At 44.6% G+C, this 21,697-nt stretch overlaps 2 protein-coding genes and 4 non-coding genes across 6 annotated transcripts; all 6 read left to right on the top strand.

Moving 5' to 3' along the window:
* The first annotated feature begins 2,125 nt into the window (after positions 1 to 2,125).
* On the top strand, positions 2,126 to 9,786 carry LOC117849649 (uncharacterized). Its single transcript, XM_034731272.2, has 15 exons — positions 2,126 to 2,314; positions 2,909 to 3,555; positions 3,663 to 3,975; positions 4,204 to 4,350; positions 4,455 to 4,543; positions 4,627 to 4,719; positions 5,232 to 5,358; positions 6,068 to 6,132; positions 6,213 to 6,384; positions 7,322 to 7,534; positions 7,658 to 7,705; positions 7,818 to 7,964; positions 8,678 to 8,760; positions 9,109 to 9,224; positions 9,318 to 9,786. Exons 2-15 carry the CDS (start codon positions 2,957 to 2,959, stop codon positions 9,401 to 9,403), a joined length of 2,298 nt encoding a protein of 765 aa, XP_034587163.1. The 5' UTR covers positions 2,126 to 2,314; positions 2,909 to 2,956; the 3' UTR covers positions 9,404 to 9,786.
* Positions 9,787 to 10,544: 758 nt separating this feature from the next.
* On the top strand, positions 10,545 to 10,637 carry LOC117851088 (small nucleolar RNA snoR26). The gene has a single exon (XR_004639453.1). It is a non-coding gene; the product is annotated as a small nucleolar RNA snoR26 (small nucleolar RNA).
* Positions 10,638 to 11,096: 459 nt separating this feature from the next.
* Positions 11,097 to 11,182, top strand: LOC117851090 (small nucleolar RNA snoR27). The gene has a single exon (XR_004639455.1). It is a non-coding gene; the product is annotated as a small nucleolar RNA snoR27 (small nucleolar RNA).
* Positions 11,183 to 11,669: 487 nt separating this feature from the next.
* Positions 11,670 to 11,754, top strand: LOC117851091 (small nucleolar RNA snoR27). The gene has a single exon (XR_004639456.1). It is a non-coding gene; the product is annotated as a small nucleolar RNA snoR27 (small nucleolar RNA).
* Positions 11,755 to 11,900: 146 nt separating this feature from the next.
* On the top strand, positions 11,901 to 12,006 carry LOC117851089 (small nucleolar RNA snoR26). The gene has a single exon (XR_004639454.1). It is a non-coding gene; the product is annotated as a small nucleolar RNA snoR26 (small nucleolar RNA).
* A 269-nt stretch (positions 12,007 to 12,275) lies between these two features.
* On the top strand, positions 12,276 to 13,869 carry LOC117847229 (uncharacterized). Its single transcript, XM_034728397.2, has 3 exons — positions 12,276 to 12,973; positions 13,086 to 13,415; positions 13,531 to 13,869. The coding sequence occupies exons 1-3, from the start codon at positions 12,904 to 12,906 to the stop codon at positions 13,716 to 13,718; spliced, it is 588 nt and encodes a 195-aa protein (XP_034584288.1). The 5' UTR covers positions 12,276 to 12,903; the 3' UTR covers positions 13,719 to 13,869.
* The last annotated feature ends 7,828 nt before the right edge of the window (positions 13,870 to 21,697 follow it).

Below are 21,697 nucleotides of genomic sequence, written 5' to 3'. Positions count from 1 at the left end.
AAATAGCTATGGGACTCCATGCTTTGAGGCTCTGCGCTTTGACGACCGCATCCATGATTGGTCGTGGGACCTACTCCCCTCACCGCCATTGTTGGACATGCCATTTGAGGGTGACGACTCTGACATCCAGAGTTATGGAGCTGGGGATGACAAGAACATATGGGTATCAACAGTGGGCAAGGGCACCTATACGTTTGATGTTGCAACAGGCGCATGATGCAGGGCTGGTGGCTGGGCACTACCTTTTGACGGCCGGGTGCAGTACATCCCCGACTACGATCCGTGCCTTGGATTCTGCAACAAAACCAAGGACTTGTGTTCGGCCGAACTAACTGCTTGGGCTAACGATGAGGCCCTGGAACCCCCGGTGCACCAGAAGATTTGGGATGATGATGTCGTCGATGACTTGTGTAGCACTCGATGGTACTTGGCTCGTTCCCACCTTACATATCTAGGCTATGGAAAATTCTGCGTGACCAGATTCTTTAACACAACGCATGACTTTTGTGAGCCCATGTACCACCACTGGTGGAAACACGGCATTAGTCCCGGTTGGATAGGGCCATAGATCCCGAAAATCCAACCGGGACTAAATTTTTGAGGCAAAAGGGGGGTTCTTTAGTCCCGGATGGTAAAACCAACCAGGACTAAAAGGTTCAAAAAAAATATAGAAAAGCGCCACTCGCCCCCACGCGTCGGTCGCCGCCCGCCCGCGCCTGTCGGTCGACTGCTGCTCGCCCGCCCGCGCCTGCCACCGCTCGGCCTCCCGCCTCCCGCCTCCGGCTGGCCGGCGCTGCTCCCCCGCGCGCCAGCCCTGCCCTCGCCCCGCTACCGCTCCTTACTCCTAGTGAGGGGGGAGCAGAGGGGGAAGGGGAGGGGCAGCAGAGGGGGAGGGGGCGGCGACGGTGCAGATAGGAGAGAGGAGAGTGAGAGAGAAGGAGAGGAGGCGCCGGTGGAGGTAGAGAAGAAAGCAGGGAGCCACGTGGAGAGAAAGGGTGAGGAGGAGAAGATAAGGTGGAGAAAGAGGGGCTGCGTGGAGGGGCATTTTGTCCCGGTTGGAGGGCTCCAACCGGGACAAAATGCCCTCTCGTCCCACTAGCCGTTACAACCGGGACTGAAGGGGTGAGCTTTAGTTCTAGTTGGTCTTTACAACCAGGCCTAAAGCTCCCCCCCCCCCCCCCGCCCCCCACGACGGTGGTCTTCAGTGGCACATTTTTGACCCGAGACTAAAAGCACTTTAGTCCCGGGTCCAAAATCAATCGGGACAAAAGTACCTGAATGGAAGGTCAGTTCTGTACTGGTGCACGTCGCCGTGATGACAGCCGTCAAAGCAAGACAGGGGGAGCTGCAGATGGTTAGTAGGGCGTCAAGGCGTTACAAATTCAAGCTCGGAACAGGGTTTGGCTGGGCACTGTCAACTTCCTGCTCGGCAGCTCTATTGTGGGTTTTGGACAGCGCTTTTTACGCGTTCCTTAATTAGTTCAAAAAGCATAATTATATTGTCTGAAGATAAAGGCGCGACTTTTGCTGCCATTTTGTACTTCTATTATTCGAGAAATAATATATGCCTTCTAGAGTACTTCGTTCTAAATCATTGGACTAATTTCACGTTGCGTGATGTAGATGGGGCTGCACGCAGTGTCATAGACACGCAAGTGTCTATGGAACTCATCGTAGATATTGCCATAGGAATCTAGTAGCGACCACTGTTGCGCGAAACCACCGTCACTAGGAAGCCCATGGCACGACGAACTATGTGAGCAAGTAAAACCGCATGATGGGGAGCTTAGTTGCAATGATCGGGTAATCCACGTTGATGGCAATGGTTACGAGGAAGACTGAGCAACGAAGGGGCGTAGTGGCCAAATTCCAGCGTTAATCATCTCGGTTCACCACATGTGCACCCCCAGCTAGAGCGTGGTGGTGCCTTTCTAGGAAGCATCATCCTCCGAAGAGGATGCCAGACTGCGAAAGCACGAGCAGCAAAGAAAAGCATGAGCGAGCGAGCGAGACGTTCCAGCTTGGGCCGAATGGGTGCTTGCATTTAAACTGGGCCTGCAGCCCAATGGCTCGGCCTGCGGGGCAGCAGGGCTGCGGCCATTTCACACGTGATGTGGAAAAACTTGCACGTCCTCCACCTCCACTCCACACGCCGTCCGCCCGAGCTCCACGCGCCTGCTCGCGGTCGCCGCATCCCTCCCTTCGCCTCGCTCCTCCTTCCCCCCCGCACCCATCACCTCCGAATCCCCAAAACCCTAAACCCCACTCCCACCCTCCACAGGAAGCAGCTCGTCGGCGTCGCGTCCCTCGCCAGGTGAGCCTCCGCCCCGCCTAATTTCACCGGCGCTCCTCTGATGCTTCCGCCCTCCACGATTCTGTGCCCCTTTCAAGCTCCACCCTCAAAGCCCCAATTGTTGGGTTCCATTTGGTACTAGTAGAGTCGCCCTCCAAATGTCTTGGGGTGCTTTGGTGATTTTTTCTGTTCGAACTTTAGAATCGGGTGTGGCTTGGTGTAGTGGATCGCTAAGTGGTGATCCCGCGCGCTGCTCTTTAATATTGTTTCGCTATTTTTCTTGAAGGATTTAGCGGTGGAAATTGATGAGGTTTGGCCATGTCGGGTGTCTAGGGCTCTATGCTTAGTTGGTAGCGAAGGGATCGAAATCCAAACGACGCTTGTCGAGCCCAATGAATTTAGTTTCTCTTTTCTCCGCTATTTTTTTGGGGTGGGGTTGCGGGGGGATTTGCAGTGGCGATTTAGTCTTCATTTTGGGTCTATGCTGTATACTGAGGTAGTGACGAGATCAGATTGAATTAGACCCCTATCGAGCCCAGTGAAATGATTAGTTAGTTTTTCCCCTCATTCTATGTGGTCAATTTACATATTGGTTGAACCATTTGATTTGTTCAGATTTGTGCATGCCTGGCCCCCCGATTGTGAAGTGAGAAGCAATCAAGTATGGCTTCAAGGGCAATCATTAGGAGAAGGAAGTATCTCTTGGATCATGTTAACACACCCATCCTCTCATCTTCCCCCTTCTCTACCTTCCAACGTGGAAGATCTGGTTTGGAGGTTGAGCCAAGAACAGCACAGAAGTTTCTAGAGCAAAGCTCTGGGGATTCCAAATGTGAGAAGGAGCAATGCAGTGTGAATTTGATCAAGAAGGATCTGCTAGGTCTTGGTAATGGGTTTCTGCAACGTCCAGCTCATGTGATTTCTCTTTCTCATCGTGGAATCGGAAGGAATGAGTTTGGGCTGCCCATGGGAGCTAGATCTTTGTTGCAGTCAGTGCGCACAGCATCAACCGCTACTGCAGGGCAACCTAAGATGGATATGGATGATGAACAGAGTGAGGACCAGAAGCAGAATAAAAAGAAAAAGGAGGCATCCCCAGAAGAATGCGATCAGGCTGTGGAAGGCTTAAGCACTGCAAAAGCTAAAGCTAAAGCTAAGCAGGTACAAGAATCTCTGAAGGCTGGCCAGTCAGTTATGCAGAAATTTTGGGCAAGAATTCTTGGCATCGGTCCTGCTCTCCGAGCTGTTGCTTCAATGAGCAGGTCTCACTTCTTCTTCCCTACTTACATGATAGTTATAAGAAAATTTATCTGTCCTTTTCTTCTGTAACAGCGTGACTATGAAGTTAACTTTTTGTTTGTTTGTTAAGGGCTGATTGGGCTGCAAAGCTTAAGCATTGGAAGGATGAATTCATTTCGACACTGCAGCATTATTGGTTGGGGACAAAGCTACTCTGGGCAGATGCTAAGATTTCATCAAGATTGCTGGTGAAGCTTGCTGGCGGGAAGAGCCTTTCTAGAAGAGAGAGACAACAGCTAACCCGCACAACAGCTGATATCTTCAGGCTGGTACCATTCGCTGTGTTCATCATTGTTCCATTCATGGAGTTCTTACTACCGGTGTTCCTCAAGTTGTTTCCAAACATGCTGCCGTCAACTTTCCAGGACAAAATGAAAGAACAGGTATGTGCGTGACTTTCTGTAAGTACCTGAAATTATATTGTTTAGTTATGTGTCTCTGCAAGTGAAATGATGCCAAAAAATTATGTGACAAACCATATCGTGTATATGATCATTAAATTAATTCAGTTGAGTGTCGTACCCTTCTGAGTGCAATTTGCATGGGAACCACAAACATTATCAAAGTTTAATTTTATTGGCTCAAGGGTATTCTTCTTTTTCCACGTACAGGAAGCGTTAAAAAGGAAACTGAAAGCAAGGATGGAGTATGCAAAATTTTTGCAAGATACTGCAAAAGAAATGGCAAAGGAAGTGCAAACTTCGCGTAGTGGAGAAACAAAACAGACAGCTGAAGATCTGGACGAATTTTTGAACAAGGTATAAGTTATGCGCTCCATTGGAACTGGAATACTTATGTTGTATGTATAGTTAACTGCTTTCCATATTCGTTGTTGGATAATATATACCTTGATTGTAATTAGGTTAGGAGAGGTGAACGCGTCTCTAATGATGAAATCTTGAATTTTGCGAAGCTGTTCAATGATGAACTTACTCTGGATAACATGAGCAGGTTATATACTCCTTTAGTATCTGTGTTAATTCATAATCACAATTACACTAGTGACTAAACAGTTAATTGATATTTTCCTGCAGACCACGCTTGGTAAATATGTGCAAATATATGGGTATCCAGCCATTTGGTACAGACAACTACTTGAGGTTCATGCTTCGCAAAAAACTGCAAGAGTAAGTATTTAAATGAAAAGACCAACTCAAAAGCTAATTAACATGCATGATTCTTATCTGCATATGCCAATATAATAGGAATGGTCAATCTTGTAGATTAAACAGTGATGGAAACTTGGGGTTGATAGTTCTTTCAGAAAGCTTACTAGACAATTATCAAAATGGAAAGTTCAAGTGATTCTAGATTGACTGCTAATAGTAGAATACATGAATTAACTTTGCAAATGGGCAGTGTTCTGTAGCCATGCAAGCTTAGCAGGCATTTGGTATCTTCATTTTGTTTATAACTCTCTGTGCTGCGGTGATATTTAGTAGTCAAATAACAATTTAGGTTCAGCACCTAGATTTGTTTTCTGTCTACATAAGAAAGTCTCATGATCATTTATTTGTTTACTTGAGTTGCTAGCTGTTTTGCCGTTTGTTTTGTTGGTGTTTGCATAAGCTTCACTGTAGTTTTAACTTTCTTCTAAAAATGCTGATGCAAAATATCTGCTTTGTACTTATCTTTGCAGCATTAAGAATGATGATAAGATGATTCAAGCTGAGGGACTTGAATCTCTTTCTGAAGAAGAGCTTCGGCAAGCCTGCCGGGAACGTGGTCACCTTGGCCTGCTGTCAACTGAAGAGATGCGCCAACAGGTTTGTTGCATTATGATATGCACATGATCTAGTGTTATAGGGTCACAAATGAATTATTTACTTGTTCTTGTATTTTCTTATACCTTTATGCTGGCCATTCATGTTACAGTTATTTGGGTCATCCATTCTTGTTCTGCACTACAGCCACTCTTGTGTTTTTGACACTTTTCTAATACTCTCACTCCATTAGTTACCCTTAGTTTAATTGCAACAACACATGCAGAGTTTGTTATTTCTGATATTCCAGCCATCACAGGCAGCGATAACTTTGGTCTTGCTAACACAATCATGCCTTAGAATTGGAATGACTCGTAATATGGAATGAAGATTCAAGTAGACCTGGATTTCTATTTTATCAAAGAACACAATTTTTTGGTGGCTAACTTTAAGGACCTTTATAAGCTTGCTCAAGCCATTTCTTTTTCTATTCTATTCTATTCTCTTCTCTTCTCTTTATTAAGTTGATACGTTTACTCCAAAAAACTATGTGTAAAGTATATGTTTGAGGTCTGATGTAGATGTACTGTTGAAGGAAAATTACAGCTTACAACTAGCACCTGCAACTAAGACACATCTGAAATCTTTGCTTGCTGTTTGTATTCTAAACTACTCTTAACTTACTGTTAGTAAAATTTGTGTATATAACAGCTATAGAAATGCATGATAAACTGTACTATTAAACTTCATTAAAACCTCATTTTGTACCCAGCTCCGAGACTGGTTGGACCTCTCACTAAACCATGCTATGCCATCTTCACTTCTAATACTTTCAAGGTAAGTTTTGGTTGATATTTTCCGACTTTTTCATGTTATTACCTTTTGTGCTTGCATTCTTAAAGTTGTAATGGTTCCAGAGCTTTTACTGTGTCTGGGAGAATGAAGCCTGAGGAGGCTGTTGTTGCAACACTATCTTCTCTACCAGATGAAGTTGTGGATACAGTTGGGACAGTATTGCCATCTGAGGATTCAGTTTCTGAGAGGAGAAGAAAATTGGAATTCCTTGAGATGCAGGAAGAGCTTATCAAGGTGATGTAGAACTGTAGACTGAAAGAATATTCTTTTTTCTTAACTTCCTTTGACCGTGATTCTTGGGTAGATATAAAACCACCGTGGGAGTAGTGCTGTTAAGCTGATAGAGAATTTCCCTTCACTGAATTTGTACGTGCTTATTGCATGTTTTGGCAGGGCTGGGCACGTGCTACTCTTAGTTTTGTTATTTATGGTTAACTCAGTCCAGAAACTCAATTATCTCTAGTAGTTAGGCTATAGTCTTTAGTATTTTTTACAACCCCAACCTTATATGCACCCCGGAGGCCTGAATAGTTAATTTTGAAAGTTAACCTTATATGCTGGATCCCATGCTTGAACCTCTTGGGATTTCCTGTTCATATCTTGTCATGTGTTAGATAATCTGATGAAGGAGGATGAATTACAAAATTTGGTTTGGACTTTGGATAAATAGAGATTATGCCCAATTGCTTCTGATTGGTGGATAAACTGAAGCTTATTTAAAGTTATTGGGCCTAATCCGGTAATCCCTAGGATGCCATTAATGTGACTCAGTGCACGGTTTATGCTATTTCAAAATCAAGCTGGAACTCTTCCAATCGAAAGACTAAATTGAAAATGTTTTTATAATAGAACTCGTCTTGATATCCCTGCTTAGTGTCCCAGTTCATGGTTTATGCTTTCCCTGCTGTGCAGTCTCTAATCTCGACCTACTACACTCACATAAACTCCTTTTAAGATTCATACTAGATTTGATGTGGCGAGGTATTATCTTTCTGTATGTTTATTGATAAGAAAAAAAATAGTTGAATGGGATCTGCTAATTTAGTTTGCTTGACAATTATCCAGAATAGGAACCAGCATTTCTTTATCTTTATGATAGAATCATTTTATTATAAGCAATCTGTGCTTTTGTTGATGTTCTGCATATTAAAAAACGTTTAAAAACATTCAGGAGGAAGAGAAGAAGAAAGAGAAAGAAGAAAAGGCAAAACAAAAGAGAGAAGAGGAGGCAAAGCTGAAAGAACGAGAGGCTGCTGAAGAAGATTTAGCGTTGAAGGAAATGACTGATGCTACTGCTAGGGAAGAACTGAGAAAAGCAAAAGAACATGACAAGGAAAAGCTCTGTAATATCAGCCGTGCATTGGCTGTGCTTGCATCTGCCTCTGTATGTTCCTAGCGGATCTGTATTCTTTTATGAGTCACCGTACATCTTGACAGTAATATCATCATAATTATAGAACAGTATTCTCTCTCTGACCTTTATCTAATTTTCATCTTTGCATTGCAGTCTGTTAGCAAAGAGCGTCAAGAGTTCCTGAGCCTTGTCAACAAGGAGGTATAGTGTGAAGTAGAATTAGAGCAATTTATTCATGCATTCACCTTCTGGTTTATAACATATAGAGTATCATGGAGGTTTAATAGGGTATTGTCCTGATGTCTGAATGCAGATAGAGCTATATAACTCCATGCTCGAGAAAGAGGGTACTGAAGGCGAAGAAGAAGCTAAGAAAGCATATTTTGCTGCTAGGGAAGAGCCAGACCATGATGCTGAGGTTGCTGCAGAAGAAAAGGTCTCATCAGCGCTGATTGAGAAGGTAAGAAATCCTCTTAATGCATGTTATAGCTATAGTAAAATTTTACCTTAATGTTGTCAGCCATGACCTTATCTTCATATTCTCCATGTGCTCTTGGGATGTGCATGCTTGAAAAGAAATATGAGGGACAACTGTTAACTGGGGTTTAGGTTTGATCTTTACTTGTTTGGTGCCATTTATACTAATCTAGAACAGTTTGATGTTCTTTATGCTAATACTTGTTTGGCCAGATGCCAACAGTTACAGAATAAACTACATTTAGTAAGAAATAAAATAAACTACCATTTACCCTATCTTTTGATTGACATACTATCTTTCAAACTATAAGGCATCTGTGTGAACACATCGATGTTTTTCCTAGTTTTTCATATCCTATGCAGACTCCACCCTCCTTAAGTATTCTCACACATTTCCAATGTGTTTAAAATAGGAATAGCCTGGTCATTTACTTGTATTTTCTAGGTTTTATAACTTGGTCTATATGCTCACTTAAAAGAAAACTAAAAATTTGAAATGGAGGGAGTATCGAATCTCACTATTCACTGGAAAAGTTAAAGCCTTAAAGGATATCTAATTTCAAGATTGATATCTGCATCCAAGTCTCACAAAAGAAGTTGGAGGGGTTTCTGTAGGCAACCTACCACTGGTATTGATTATTTATGATTCAGGGATTGGTTATTCACTCGAATCACCTACAATTTTGCTGCATTCAGGTTGATGCTATGCTTCAAGAATTAGAAAAGGAGATTGATGATGTGGATGCAGAAATTGGAAACCGCTTGCAACTGCTTGATAGGTATGTTGTTTCTATTTTGAAGTTATTTTACTATATGTTGTTTTGTATTTTGTTTAGATGCGGCACGTCGTTGCGTCTGTCCTTGAGTGGCATATTTCTTTGCACCTGTTTCTATGATTTACCCATCCATGCCCTGCGAATTATTATTCCTTCTTGTACCAAGCCATCGTTATTGCCATGTTTCATATAGCTAAATCATGAATGAGATATGCTAGACACATCCTTCATCAAGCAGAACAGTTTTTCTCAATTAAATTGCACATATATGAGTGGTTCTCCTGTTCAAGATAGAAATCATCTCGGACATTTATCATCAGCATGATTATATAATTTGCACTCCATGTGCAGGGACCATGATGGCAAGGTGACTCCCGAGGAGGTGGCCGCCGCGGCTGCCTATCTCAAGGACACCATTGGAAAGGAAGGCGTGCAAGAGCTCATCAGCAACCTTTCCAAGGACAAAGGTCCGTTCGCCCCCTGGCACCTGCAATCTGTTCGCTCTAGCTGCATAGCACTTTTCTCACCGTGAGTCTTTTTTTGTATTTGTATGCCTACAGAAGGAAAGATCCTGGTGGAAGATATTGTGAGGCTAGCATCGCAAACAGAGGAACACAACGAGGAGGAAGAGGAAGCTCGGCAGTAGCTGGAAGCAACCCGCGTATTTAGATAGGTGGCGTATTATTTCAGGCAGAAGACTACAAACATGTCAGCTATTTGATGGCGGTGCCTTGTTAATCAAAAGGCAATACAGCCGTTTTTGTGCGTCTATCCTCTAGGCATAGACCCGGGTAGGATGGCTCGTGATACGCAAGGACTAAGGAAGACTTGCTGTAAAGATGGTGAGTGGTGACATGCATAAGTTAAGACGCAGAGATGTGGTCCGGCAGGTAGTTCGCAACCGAAGTTTTGGATGGTTGCTGTGGAAGTGGAAATACAGTTCGGTTGGTCTTAAGCTACCCTCCATGCTGAAGATATTGAATCTATCTCGAATTCTAAAATAGCTGGTGATGGGTGTTTTTGGGTTAAGCATTGTTTGTGATGTTTGTCATTTGGGGTGTAAGGTGTGTGTGTTTCTACGTTACGAGTAGATAATTCCTTCGCATTCATTCGGTACACAAGAAATCCGTTTATGCCGTTGGTGACTCGGTGTCAACTGTCAAACATGTCAGTATGTCACTGGCACCAATAGAGTATCATGTATATTTATTGCGGCATGGAGGAATCGCTAGCCATTTGAGAATTTGCCATCACGATGAAACAGTGTAATTTGCCGGGCGTGAAAAAAAAAAAGAATCGGCACCAGCACGGGGCGTGTCTGCAAATCTAGCCCAAGATGAAAGCCTAAAGGCCCGCTGGTGCTTAAACTACTGGCCTACTAGGAAGTTAGGGCTAGGACTCGCCCGCCGGCTCCAAATAGTCAAAGGAATACGCGAAGCCGCCGCTACCTGTGCCTCGTCTCTTCTCTTCTTTCCTAGGGTTTCAAAAAAAACAAACCCTCCTCTGCTAGTTCGGCGGGCCGCGGCGGCGGCGGTCCTCCGTGCTGCCACTTCGAGCACGTCGCCGCGGCCGCCGGCCTGTACTCCAAGCCCGCGCACGCCTCTTTAACCCCATCACCACCGGTTCGGCGCCTCCGCGACTCCTTCACTAGTTGAATTCATCCATCACTTCACGAGCGGCCGGGGCCTCCACCCTGCTTGTGGCCTACCTTTTCCGTTTTAATCAGCTATGGTTTTTCGTGCTGTGGGATTCGATTTTTGCCCCGAATTCTTCCGTTTGTTTTCATCAGAGCATCAGTGATGTTACATCCATATTTACTCATCCTTGCACTTTGAGCTGCGCGGTGAAGAAATCATTGGGGATTGTTGTCTGAGATGCTCTCATACCTTTTTCTTTGGTTTTTTTTCTTTTCCTTTTTTTAGTTGCGTGTTTGTAGATTGCTGAATCTGATACTGATGTATGATGCAACTGTTATCTGCGTTATCTTTTCTGCAACCTTTAAGGTGCTGAAGAATACATGACCTGTTGAGATCCATAGCAGGCTCTACTCTGCGCACATATCCCGATTAATTTGTTGCATTAGTTTCAGGCTTTGGGCAGAAAGGACTGCCTGGATATCGCATTGAAACTAATCAAGCACACACACTCGCCCTCTCTCCCTCTGGGAGACTAGCTAATCAGACACTAAAACGTTGAGACATTTTGATATTTGACATTAAATTCGTAAGTTAAGCAAATATTTTGGCAGCTGATGGTTATTTTTGGGAGCATCTGCGATGTTACCTCTTCATTCATCCTTACACTTTGTGCTTGTGGATTTTGAATTTTGATACTTGGATCCTGGATCTATGATGCAACTATTAACTGCGTTATCTTTCTGCAACCTTTAAGGTGCTGAAGAATACATTACCTGCTGAGATCCATGGCAGAATTCACTCTGCAAACCTGCCCTGATTATTTTGTTGCAGTCCTTTCAGCAGAAAGGACTTGCTGGAGCTTGCATTGAACGGAATCACGCACATCGCCCTTTGGGAGACCACTAATCAGACACTAATGGCTTGTTTGGTTTGCTGGATCAGTCGGTTCAGATCGGAGTTGTGCGGGACGATGATGTCCGCTGTTTTGAGCCGCATGACTCGGTGCTAGCATTAGCAAATAGGCTTGCTGCTGGCTTTAGAAGGACGTCTGGATACTGGACCGGTCTACTCCATGTCGCGAGTCGAACCAATTAATGCTTCGGTTTTTGGATCTGATAATTTCAGACCATTTGATGCCGCTACTTAAACTGCCGCAGAGTGAAGCAAAAATTTTGGCAGCTGATGTTTATTTTTAGGAGCATCTGTGATGCATCACATCCACGTTCATCCTTGCACTTTGTGTTACTAGGATTTCTGAATTCTGATACTAGGAGCCAGGATCCATGATGTAATTGTCAACTGCGTTATCTTTCTGCAACCTTTAAGGTGCTGAAGAATACAATGTCTGCTGAGATCCATGGCAGAATTCACTCTGCAAACCTATCCCGATTATTTTGATTCACGAGTTTCAGCAGAAAGGACTTGCTGGAGCTCACATTGTTTGGCACCAGGTCAGACACTTAAAAGATTTGGCACCAGTGTTTTGGCAGCTGATGCTTATGTTTGGGAGCATCCATGATGTATTGTTACCTCTACATTCATCCTTGCACTTTGAGGGAAGGTTGCCCCTTTCTAGTGAAGAAAACATTGTGGGAAAGTATCTGAGAGGCTCCTTCTTGCCTTCGTTTTCTTTCAGCAAATGTGCTGGACTAAAATTGACGCGTGCACCTCACCAACCAGCAGAAATCTAATGAAGAAAGTTTCAAACGCATGGACATTTGAAACGGCTTGTTTGTGAAACTACCTTTTGACCTGCATGGTCTTAGCTCAAACTTTTCCCTTGAGACGGACAATTTGGTGCAGCCATCAAGGATCCAGGGGCGCCTGCGTGTTTCATTGTTGTATGATTCGGTAGCAGCAATCGCCGAAGCAAATCTGCAACGTGTCGTTGCAATGCAACAACCACCAAAACTCTGCTCTGCCGTGTGAAGCCGAATCGCATTGGTTCTTCGGAAGAATTCACTGAAAATAACCCCCCGATGGACCAAGGTCTCTTCATACTCACAAGACTCCACCCAAAATAATCGGGTGAAGCGAATGCGACGACACGGCATTCCGCAGATCGCAAAGCCTCTCGTTCACGTCGGGTTTTAATAACCAAATGAGCCCCCTAGCGCGTGACGCATGTAACGAGCCGACACGAAAACGTCCTTTTCCCGTGAAACCCTGGACGATACGGTGAATCGCAAGCACTTGCCAAGCTTCTGAGAAACCAAGGGCCCCTGCAGGTCAGAGAGGCCGGGTACGGCAGGCGGTGTTGCGGTTCAGACCGTCATTGCTAGACACCGTGCCCCGGCGTCGTCTCGCACGTTTACACCTGAGACCTGACACCTCTCGCGCGTGTGCTCGTGGTATATAAACGCACAGCTCTCCTCAATCACACACCAACTCATCAACACAAACCAAGTAGTAACAACACGATCGCTCCCTTTCCCGTATCCAGCTAGCCGTCTGGCTCTTTGCTGATCTTCGGCAAGCTAGCTCGATCAGTCGATCGATTGCACCGTCAATGGCTTCCACTCTCACCGCCGCGTTCGCCATTCTCGTCGTCATCGCCGTCGCTGTGCAGCCGGCTCGTGGTAACTAAACTGTGCCACGCTAACCGTTTTCAATTCGTTTACGGATGTACGCTATGAGAACCATGGCGGCCGGTAACTACGTCTAAACTAATGCACACGGATCCGCGCGCAGGTGCCCAGCTGGCGTGCGAGGAGCTGCCGCCGGACGTGTGCGCGTTCGCGGTATCGTCGGGCGGGCGGCGGTGCGTGCTGGAGCGCACGCCGGAGGGCGCACACCGGTGCCAGACGTCGGCGGTGGGCGGCGCGCGGGGCCTGGCCGCCGGGTGGGTGGAGACCGACGCCTGCGTGCGCGCCTGCGGGGTGGACCGCGCCGCGCTGGGCCTCCCCGTGGCCAGCGCCGCGGCCGAGGACCGCCGCACCCTCCGGGCGCTCTGCTCGCCGGCGTGCTGGGACGGGTGCCCCAATGTCGTCGACCTCTACGCCACCCTCGCCGCCGCTGAAGGTGCGTGACCGCGTCGTGTCATCGATCGTATCTCTTGATCAACACTAACGCCTCTCCATGTGGACGATTAAGAATTAGCACACGTACGGTCCTGAAACTTGGTGGGTGCATGCAGGTATGTCGCTGCCGGCGCTCTGCGAGGCGCAGAAGAAGGCCGCCAACCGCCGCATGATGATGGCCGGTATGGCTCCAGTCGGCGCTCCGGTCGTGGCTCCGGCCGCGCCCCCGGTCGTGGCTCCTCCGGTCGCGCCTCCGGTGGCTGAGCCTCCGGTGGTTGCGCCGCCTCCATGCGAGGAATGGTGAATTCATAAACAGCATCGATTGTATTTGTACTGCTCAAAGTGTTCGGACGATACCCTTGTTCAGTGTGAGTGCTAGATGTTCCACATATGTATCGGAGATAGTCCCATTGTTTTAGCGTGAAATAAAGCCGTACGAAGCTGCATTCGTGTAATGTTCATTTTGTCCCATGCGTATCAACTGCGCATGCGTTGCTCTTCTTCCGCTCCTCCTTATTTCAGAGGATCGTGTTGACCTTCTAATCGCAAGTGTCGCTTCTGTTCCTGGTCGCCACAAGTCCTCAATGTCCCGTGACGGAATAGAAAGAGAATTCCTGTACATTTGGACATTTGGTGCCCGGAAATGGAAAGACGATTAGACGAACACCTTCCTATACATTTTTGGTCGAGAACCATGCACCAAGTGGGCTTCTCGCCAAGGGTTTTTTCTGGGCTGTCGGCCTATCGAAGTCCGGCCAACAAAGTTTGCTCGCTCTCCCGTCTCCTGGCCCATACATATTTCGTCGAGCATTGCAGTAACCGCCCGTCCCCGGCCCGCTCATCCGATCGCTCAAACAGTCAAACCCCACCACCCAGCCGCTAGCGCAGAGGCCAGAGCACAGATCGCCGCCGCCGCCGGACTCACGCGGCAAGTGCTGCCGCCTACACGGGCATGGGCGGAGCAAAGGGGGTATTCCTGCTATTCCCGGGAATACCCAACTTATTTTGCCAAAGAACAAGTATATATAAAGTATGGATACATATATAGTTTGTGTTAGGCTTAATTCCGTTATTTGTGTTTGGTTGCTTGTATCATTTAGTTTATGTATGTAATGGTTCAAAATAATAGACTATCCAACCCATCACCTCTAGCTTAGAGTGTGTTTGGTTGCTTGTATCATTTATTTTATGTATTTTATGGTTCAAAATAATAGTGATCTTTTTATTTGGTTGGATGAAGTCATCCTACCTAATATATAATTCTAATAATAGGTGTGAACCATATGGTACAAATAAATTAGTTGAACCACACCATCCAGGATTATCCATACACCCTTAGTGTCTTAAGGGGTGTTTGGTTCTTCAGAACCTCCTAAAATTCCTGTCACATCGAATGTTTAGATACTAATTAGGAGTATTAAATATAGACTAATTACAAAACCAATTACACAGATGGAGGCTAATTTGCGAGATGAATCTATTAAGCCTAATTAGTTCATGATTTGACAATGTGATGCTACAGTAAACATGTGCTAATGATGGATTAATTAGGCTTAATAGATTCATCTCGTGAATTAGCCTCCGTCTGTGTAATTAATTTTATCATTAGCTCATGTTTAGTCCTCCTAATTAGCCTCCGAATATTCGATATGATATAAATTTTAGTTCAGACTAACGATCCAAACATCCTTAAGCCTAATTAGTTCATGCTTTGAGTGATAATACAGTAAACATGTGCTAATGATGGATTAATTAGGTTTAATAGATTCATCTCGCGAATTAGCCTCCTCTGTGTAATTAATTTTATAATTAGTTCATGTTTATTTCTCCTAATTAGTCTCAAAAAGTCGATGTGATATAAATTTTAGTTCAGACTAACGATGCAAACATCCTTTTAGTCTCTCCATCGTTCAAGTCTCGGATGTTACCTGTGTGCTGTGTCACACTCAGACTTTATCTCCTTGACTTCTCAAATCCAAAGCTTTGGGCTAGGCCGGTAGCCGGCGTGGCACCGCAGAGATGGCCAAGAGGAGCTATGTCAGGAACAGATCGAGCTAGGCGGGTAGCTAGGAGCTCAGGCCCAAGGACCCAGACCTACTGTGCTGAATTCTTTTTTTTCATATTTAGTCCGTAGTATTATAGAACTATTTTCTCTAAATTAATATGATGTCTACGCGTATGTAAATCATTTGCTATAAAATTGTTGTATATATTTTTATGTTTACACTACAAAATCCTGACTCCGCCACTGTACACGGGTGCCTCGTGCTGAGCGCAAACGACTCGCTGGTGCGACTTGGGGATGTTTGTTCCTTGAGCTAAAGTTTAGTTCGTATCATATCGAATCTTCGGAGGTTAATTAGGAGGATTAAATATGAGTTAATGATAAAACTAATTGCACAGATGGAGCTAAACGGTGAGACGAATCTATTAAGCCTAATTAACCTATCATTAGCAAATGGTTACTGTAGCAACACATTGTCAAATCATGGACTAATTAGGCTTAGTAGATTCGTCTCGTCGTTTAGCCTCCATCTGTGCAATAGGTTTTGTAAATAGTCTACGTTTAATACTCCTAATTAGTATCTAAACATTCAATGTGATAGGTGCTAAAATTTAGAGGCGGGAACCAAACATTCGATGCTACTTGTTTCTGAACTGATCTGCTTGACGTCATCCGTAGCAAGGAGAACCGTTGGCTCCATCTGATCAGTCAGTGCGCAAGTGTCGTGTAAAGGATGATCGATCGATGACTGGTACTGTAGTATGCGTTCTAGCCCTCTACTCCCTTTGTTCCAAATTATAGGTAGATTCATATATATTATTATGTATTTATACATACACTATATCTAATGCATAATAATATCTATTAACTAAAAATATCTAAAATAGCCTACAATTTGGAACGGAGGAGTAGTATTTATCAACCTGCAGTAGTTATTAACTAAAAATCTAAAATAGCCTACAATTTGAAGAGGAGCAGTGTTTATCAACCTGCAACAGTTGTGGCGTGAATGGCAGCTACAAATTTTTTTGCTGCATGCAATGGCAGACAGCGTCCTTCCAGACTCCAGAGCGACTTGCTGAGCTGGAATTGGAAGCTTAGCAGCACCAGCTGCTTCAGTGTAAAGACAGAATCACTGACTATTTCGAAACATTAAATGGCATTTCATATTGTTTGCTCACTTTTCTGTCTGTGTCAGTTCGTAGTTCAGATTGCTCGTATTTCGAAACATTAAATGGCATTTCATATTGTTTGCTCACTTTTCTGTCTGTGTCAGTTCGTAGTTCAGATTGCTCGCTAATTTGTGCTAGCTTTTCGTTCACGGGATATTTGTGACATCAATTTTTGATCAGAGTCAACCGTTGTGAATAAAGTTTTGACAATCAATAGAGGAGCGAAAGAGCTTGAAGTTGACACCGCGTTGATCAAGACTGGCCGCTATTGACCACGATTCTAGAAATCGATGGAAGACTAGGTGGGTCCAGTTCGAAACGAAATCAACTCCACCAAATAAGGGAAAACGTGGAGATTTATATTTATTAGTTTTTAGAAATAGCTGTAATAGTCATGTCGTATTCAACTAGGATTTTAGCTTGCTCCAGGGTATAAATATAAACCCGTGAGCCTTGTAAAATGATCATCAATCAATCAAACACAACCTTTCGGCGCCACGCCACCAAAACCCTAGGAGTAGGAGTAGAGTAGTTTCAACGAGTTCCTTCCTACGCGCACGGCTGCATCGGTTTTGATCTCAGGCGAGCTTGTAAGTACTGTCACCCCGGTCATTACGACCTCTATATGGACTTTCTAAGTTAAGTCTTATATTTTGATATTCGGTTGCGTGGCTAGTTATTGAGTTATCTTAGATTGCGTGTAGAAATTTCTAGGCTTTGTCCAATATTATGCTTGTCTTCGACGGTTGCTCAAAGTTATCGAATGGCTTATATCTGGTTAGGTTGTCTTCATCGGCTCCCTCATCTTGTTTAAATGTTTACAGTTATCAGATCGTATCGGTTGGTAGATCTTGCATGTTTTTACTACTTTATATATGCTAGATCTGATAGATCTTTACCCCTACCCCTCGTATGGCTAACCGTCGGGCCTTTGACGTCACTACGCTACTGTAGAGAGCCGATGCTTCGGTCGGATCTTATCCGTTTCTCTCAGAAGCATGGTGACGTTATTGAGCCGATAGGGGCGCATACGAGGCCTTGTTGCCGCGAGCTTGTTTGACTAAGCTAGTTCTTACCGTGTTACCTTATCTAAATTCAATTACACGGTCATGACATCAATCAGGATTCCATTAGCTTAATTAGCTCGTAAGCGGTAGGCAAGAGGTCCTTGTTTGCTACTCCTTCCGTTCCAAACCAAATTATAAGTCATTCCAATTTTCTTGAAGAGTCAAACCATTTTATGTTTGATCAAAATTATAGAGAGGATCACAAAGGTCTATGACACCGAATAGATATACTATGAAAATATATTTAATGAAGAAACTAATGGTATTTATTTGGTATCATGAATGTTAGTACTTCATTGTATAAATTTGGTCAAACTTGAGATGCTTTGACTCTCCAAGAAAATTGGAATGACTTATAATTTGGAACGGAGGGAATATGTTCTAATCTCTTAGATTAATAGATTGATGTCAATGCCCTCTCATTCGTGTTACTTTGTCTAAGTTCAATTACACTTATCAAGGCATTGGCTAGATCTGTTAGTCTATTTGGTGTGTGCATGGTTAGTAAGGACTCCTTTTATGGTTGTTGTTCTACAATACTTTATTTTAGTTCGTCGGCTCATATAGTCAATGGCACATATCATTAAATATTTTATTTACACCGCATGATTACATTAAATATCTTTTTGTCATGGTGTTTATTCCAAGAACGTCTACCCATGAGTTCGAAAGGAGTCGCCACCGATCGGCTTAGGAATTTAACGTTTACCTTGTCAATTTTCAGGTCAAATTGTCTGGCACGCCTTGCATCTTCGCGAGCCGATTTGGAGCCTGCACTAAAGTTAAGCAGATCTCCCAGGTCCTCCATGTTGTTCAACGCAGAAGTCTGAGGTGCAGATTTTGCGTCAATAGATATTTAATCTTTCATTACTATCACTAACTCAACAGTTTGGAAGTGATAATGACAAGAGAAATAGCTTCTGTGTATTAAAAAAGTAAAATTAAATTAATGTAGTGCTAGGAGAAATGTGACATGTTATTGGATGGATGCTGTGGAGGACACTTGTATATGGAAACATAACTTTTCGCCTCCTTACCTTTTGAGATTTTTAAAACGTGCATATATTCTTCAAAGAAACTACATACGTCTTTTAGCTGTAGACTGGCCTAGTGGCCTTCACTGAAGTGATACATGACATCACGTTCCAGTAGAACCTAGGACAGGATGGCTCGCCAGATAAGAGGAAAAGCTCCCAACATATTGGTTGTCTTACTGGTGGGTGAAGAAAAAGAGAGATTATTTCCAGAGCATAAAGGTTATGCAAACAATAATTCACTCCTCTTCCTTCAAAAAAAAATAGTTCGCTCCTGCTGGTCTCTTGTCGTTACCTTGTGTCCGATTGACATCTCATCTAATCCAACTACTCATCTTTTGATAACATTATCCAACGGTTGGCCTTGACTAGACCTAGAAAAGAATTCGGCATTATTCAGCCAACTTTTACCTGCTGTGGCTTAGCTTTCCGTCCACATAGTAGGAGCTGTACCTGTACAAGACCGGTCCTGGTCTGTAGCTGAGCTTTATACATGGCACTGGCAGAGGCAATGTTCACCCTGTTCTGGGACAACAGAAACACTACAAGCAACTGTACTCTAGCCTTGCGATGTCTGAAACATGAGCTACTGCTCCCTGTCTTCGAAAAAAATGGGGGAAACGCTAATCCTTCCTGCACTGCACATTTCTCTGAATATGATGCATAAACTACATATGATACTTGTCCTAATATTCATGGTTTATGTATTCTGTATAAGTTAAGCCCAAACATTCATGCAGGAAACCTCCATTCTAGTTTCCAAACGGGCCGTCAACTTCATGGGCACCTGCAACTGCTGCCTGGAAGAGATGGATAAAAGCTACCGGATGTCCGGATCCCGAGCGATGTTGCCATTGCCAGGAGCCACCGGCCCGTCAGTGCAGCTCAATGCAGGTCCCGGCTTCGGCGTTAAATAAGCACCACAGCCTGCGTCACCGATCACGGCAGCACGGGCCTGCATGATCCTGCCCCGGATTCTTGTGTCCCCTCCCCTCCATCTAGTATTTTTTGTTGCGTCATTCCTGTTTGATCTTCCGCGGCATATCATCAGGTTTCGTAAATGCGAGGCACTGCTTGCGCTGCGGCACTTTCATGATGCTGATGCAGTTCAGCTGAATTAGACCTAATCCCATTTGATCTCCTGACAGTCATCATCACTGCATATCTGGTGTCGTTGAACCGCAGCTCCTAGTCTCTCATCCATAGTACATCCATTAGGAAGGCCATTACTTGCACTATGTCCTGCCAGATCAGTTCACAGATCTGCATAATCTTACCAATTCACTGCGTGGCATGAAGCCATGAACACATGGCAGGGTGACCAGGGTCAAGGCCATCTTTTAGAAAAGCTAGTGAGTGCCTAGCCATCTTTCTGATACGATCAATTCAGCAACATTGGCACAAGTAAATAGCTGCGAGTACGGCCATCGGTGATGCGGCGGTTGCTGTCGGTATTTATGGGGGATGCAGGGGTTTCACTCGCGCCGATCTTGGCTGCGCCTAGTTAGATCTGAGTATCTGACGCTGCAGATCGCACGGCCAGGAGTAATTTTACGTTGTCAGATTCTACGAGCTTTTGGGGATCTCTGTGTCTCCTCTGCTTCGCGCACACTGGCACCACATTTACGAACCCCGTCACCTGTGTTTCTTTTCAGTTCTGGGATCCATTTTGGCTGCCTGTTATGGATCACCAGAGGGGTAGAGCATGTGAATCAAGCTTGTGGCTGCCGTACTGTCACAGTGAGTATTACTGCTGTCAGAGTTACTCTGCGATTGATTTTTACTGGAGTAATCTGCGTTGCTTATGAACTTGGCTGGGTTTAGGCTCCAATGCTGAAGAGAAGTTAGGTGCAATGCAAGAAGTCCTGAAATATGTGCCAGACAGACAATTTTTTTTTTTAAGGAAGGTGCCAGACAGACAATGAGCATACAAAGAATCAGGTATGGCAACCAACCGAACAACTACCGCCAGTATTTAATTTCACCGTATCGTAGGCGTTGCAACCAAAGCCATCTCCAAGCTTCATTACTTGCACCCAGTTGACACCAGATGACCAGAGTACGCTTCTGTTGCAGTTGCTTAACCACGACTGAGGAAGTGCGAAGAGTACCTCTGAAGCCTCCAAAAGCGGCTGGATCATAAAGAATGGCCTAAGCAGTTGCTTAAAGGCAAGTTGGGGGACTAATTGATGCTTTCATGCCAGTACAGTATGTGCTGATCCTTTGTTAATGCCAGAGTGGGAGGAGGGTTGACACCTAACCCTTGGCTATTATCTTTCTTTCAGGGGCTCCAAAGACTGGTGGAATCATGTTGCTTTGGTTCAACAAAAGTCAGGCACCTCCCATCTCTGGCATCTTTCTAGTCTAGTGTAAAGATGGTAGTGTCCTCTACAAGCAAGCCCCAGGCTCAGTGCCTCTATAGGATGGGTCACTGGCTGGTGGGCCCAAGCGTCCGTCCACTGGTGCCACGGAAACAGCACCAAAGCATGAGACACTGTGCGCTTTGTGATTAGGATATCTGAAGGTTTGGTGATGCATGATGCTGTGTGGTGGTTGACGTTGCATTTCGGCGGTTTCAGCCTCAATTATGGGCCCTAGATTCCTGCTACGAAGCTTTGCAGTTTCTGCACCATTTGAGTACTTCCGTTTCACCAGCTTCATGTCATGGAACGATCATCCTGTTTTTTTTTTCACGAGCATCTTTGATGCTAACTGCTTGCTGCTAGCTGTTCCTGTTTGGAAGCCAAAAGTAACGGGACTGAACCAGAACAGCCAACTCAGACTAGTGTTTCAGAGGCTTTTGGTTGAGCCTATTTTGGAGTTGTTGCGATTTATTTGGTTACATAGGAATGTACACTAATTGTCAGCATACGACCTCACTCCCGCGCCCACACACGCACACAAAAGTATAAAGATAAAAAGTTCTCTCGTGACCAAATCCTTGCTCGGTTTGATTCCAAAAAAAAAAAAACCTTGCTCGGTTGGGGTTGGTAATGGACGTTGCG

This window comes from Setaria viridis, chromosome 3 (assembly GCF_005286985.2).
Source record: "Setaria viridis chromosome 3, Setaria_viridis_v4.0, whole genome shotgun sequence".
Taxonomy (NCBI): Eukaryota; Viridiplantae; Streptophyta; class Magnoliopsida; order Poales; family Poaceae; genus Setaria; species Setaria viridis.
This window is presented reverse-complemented; position numbering and strand designations above follow the sequence as displayed.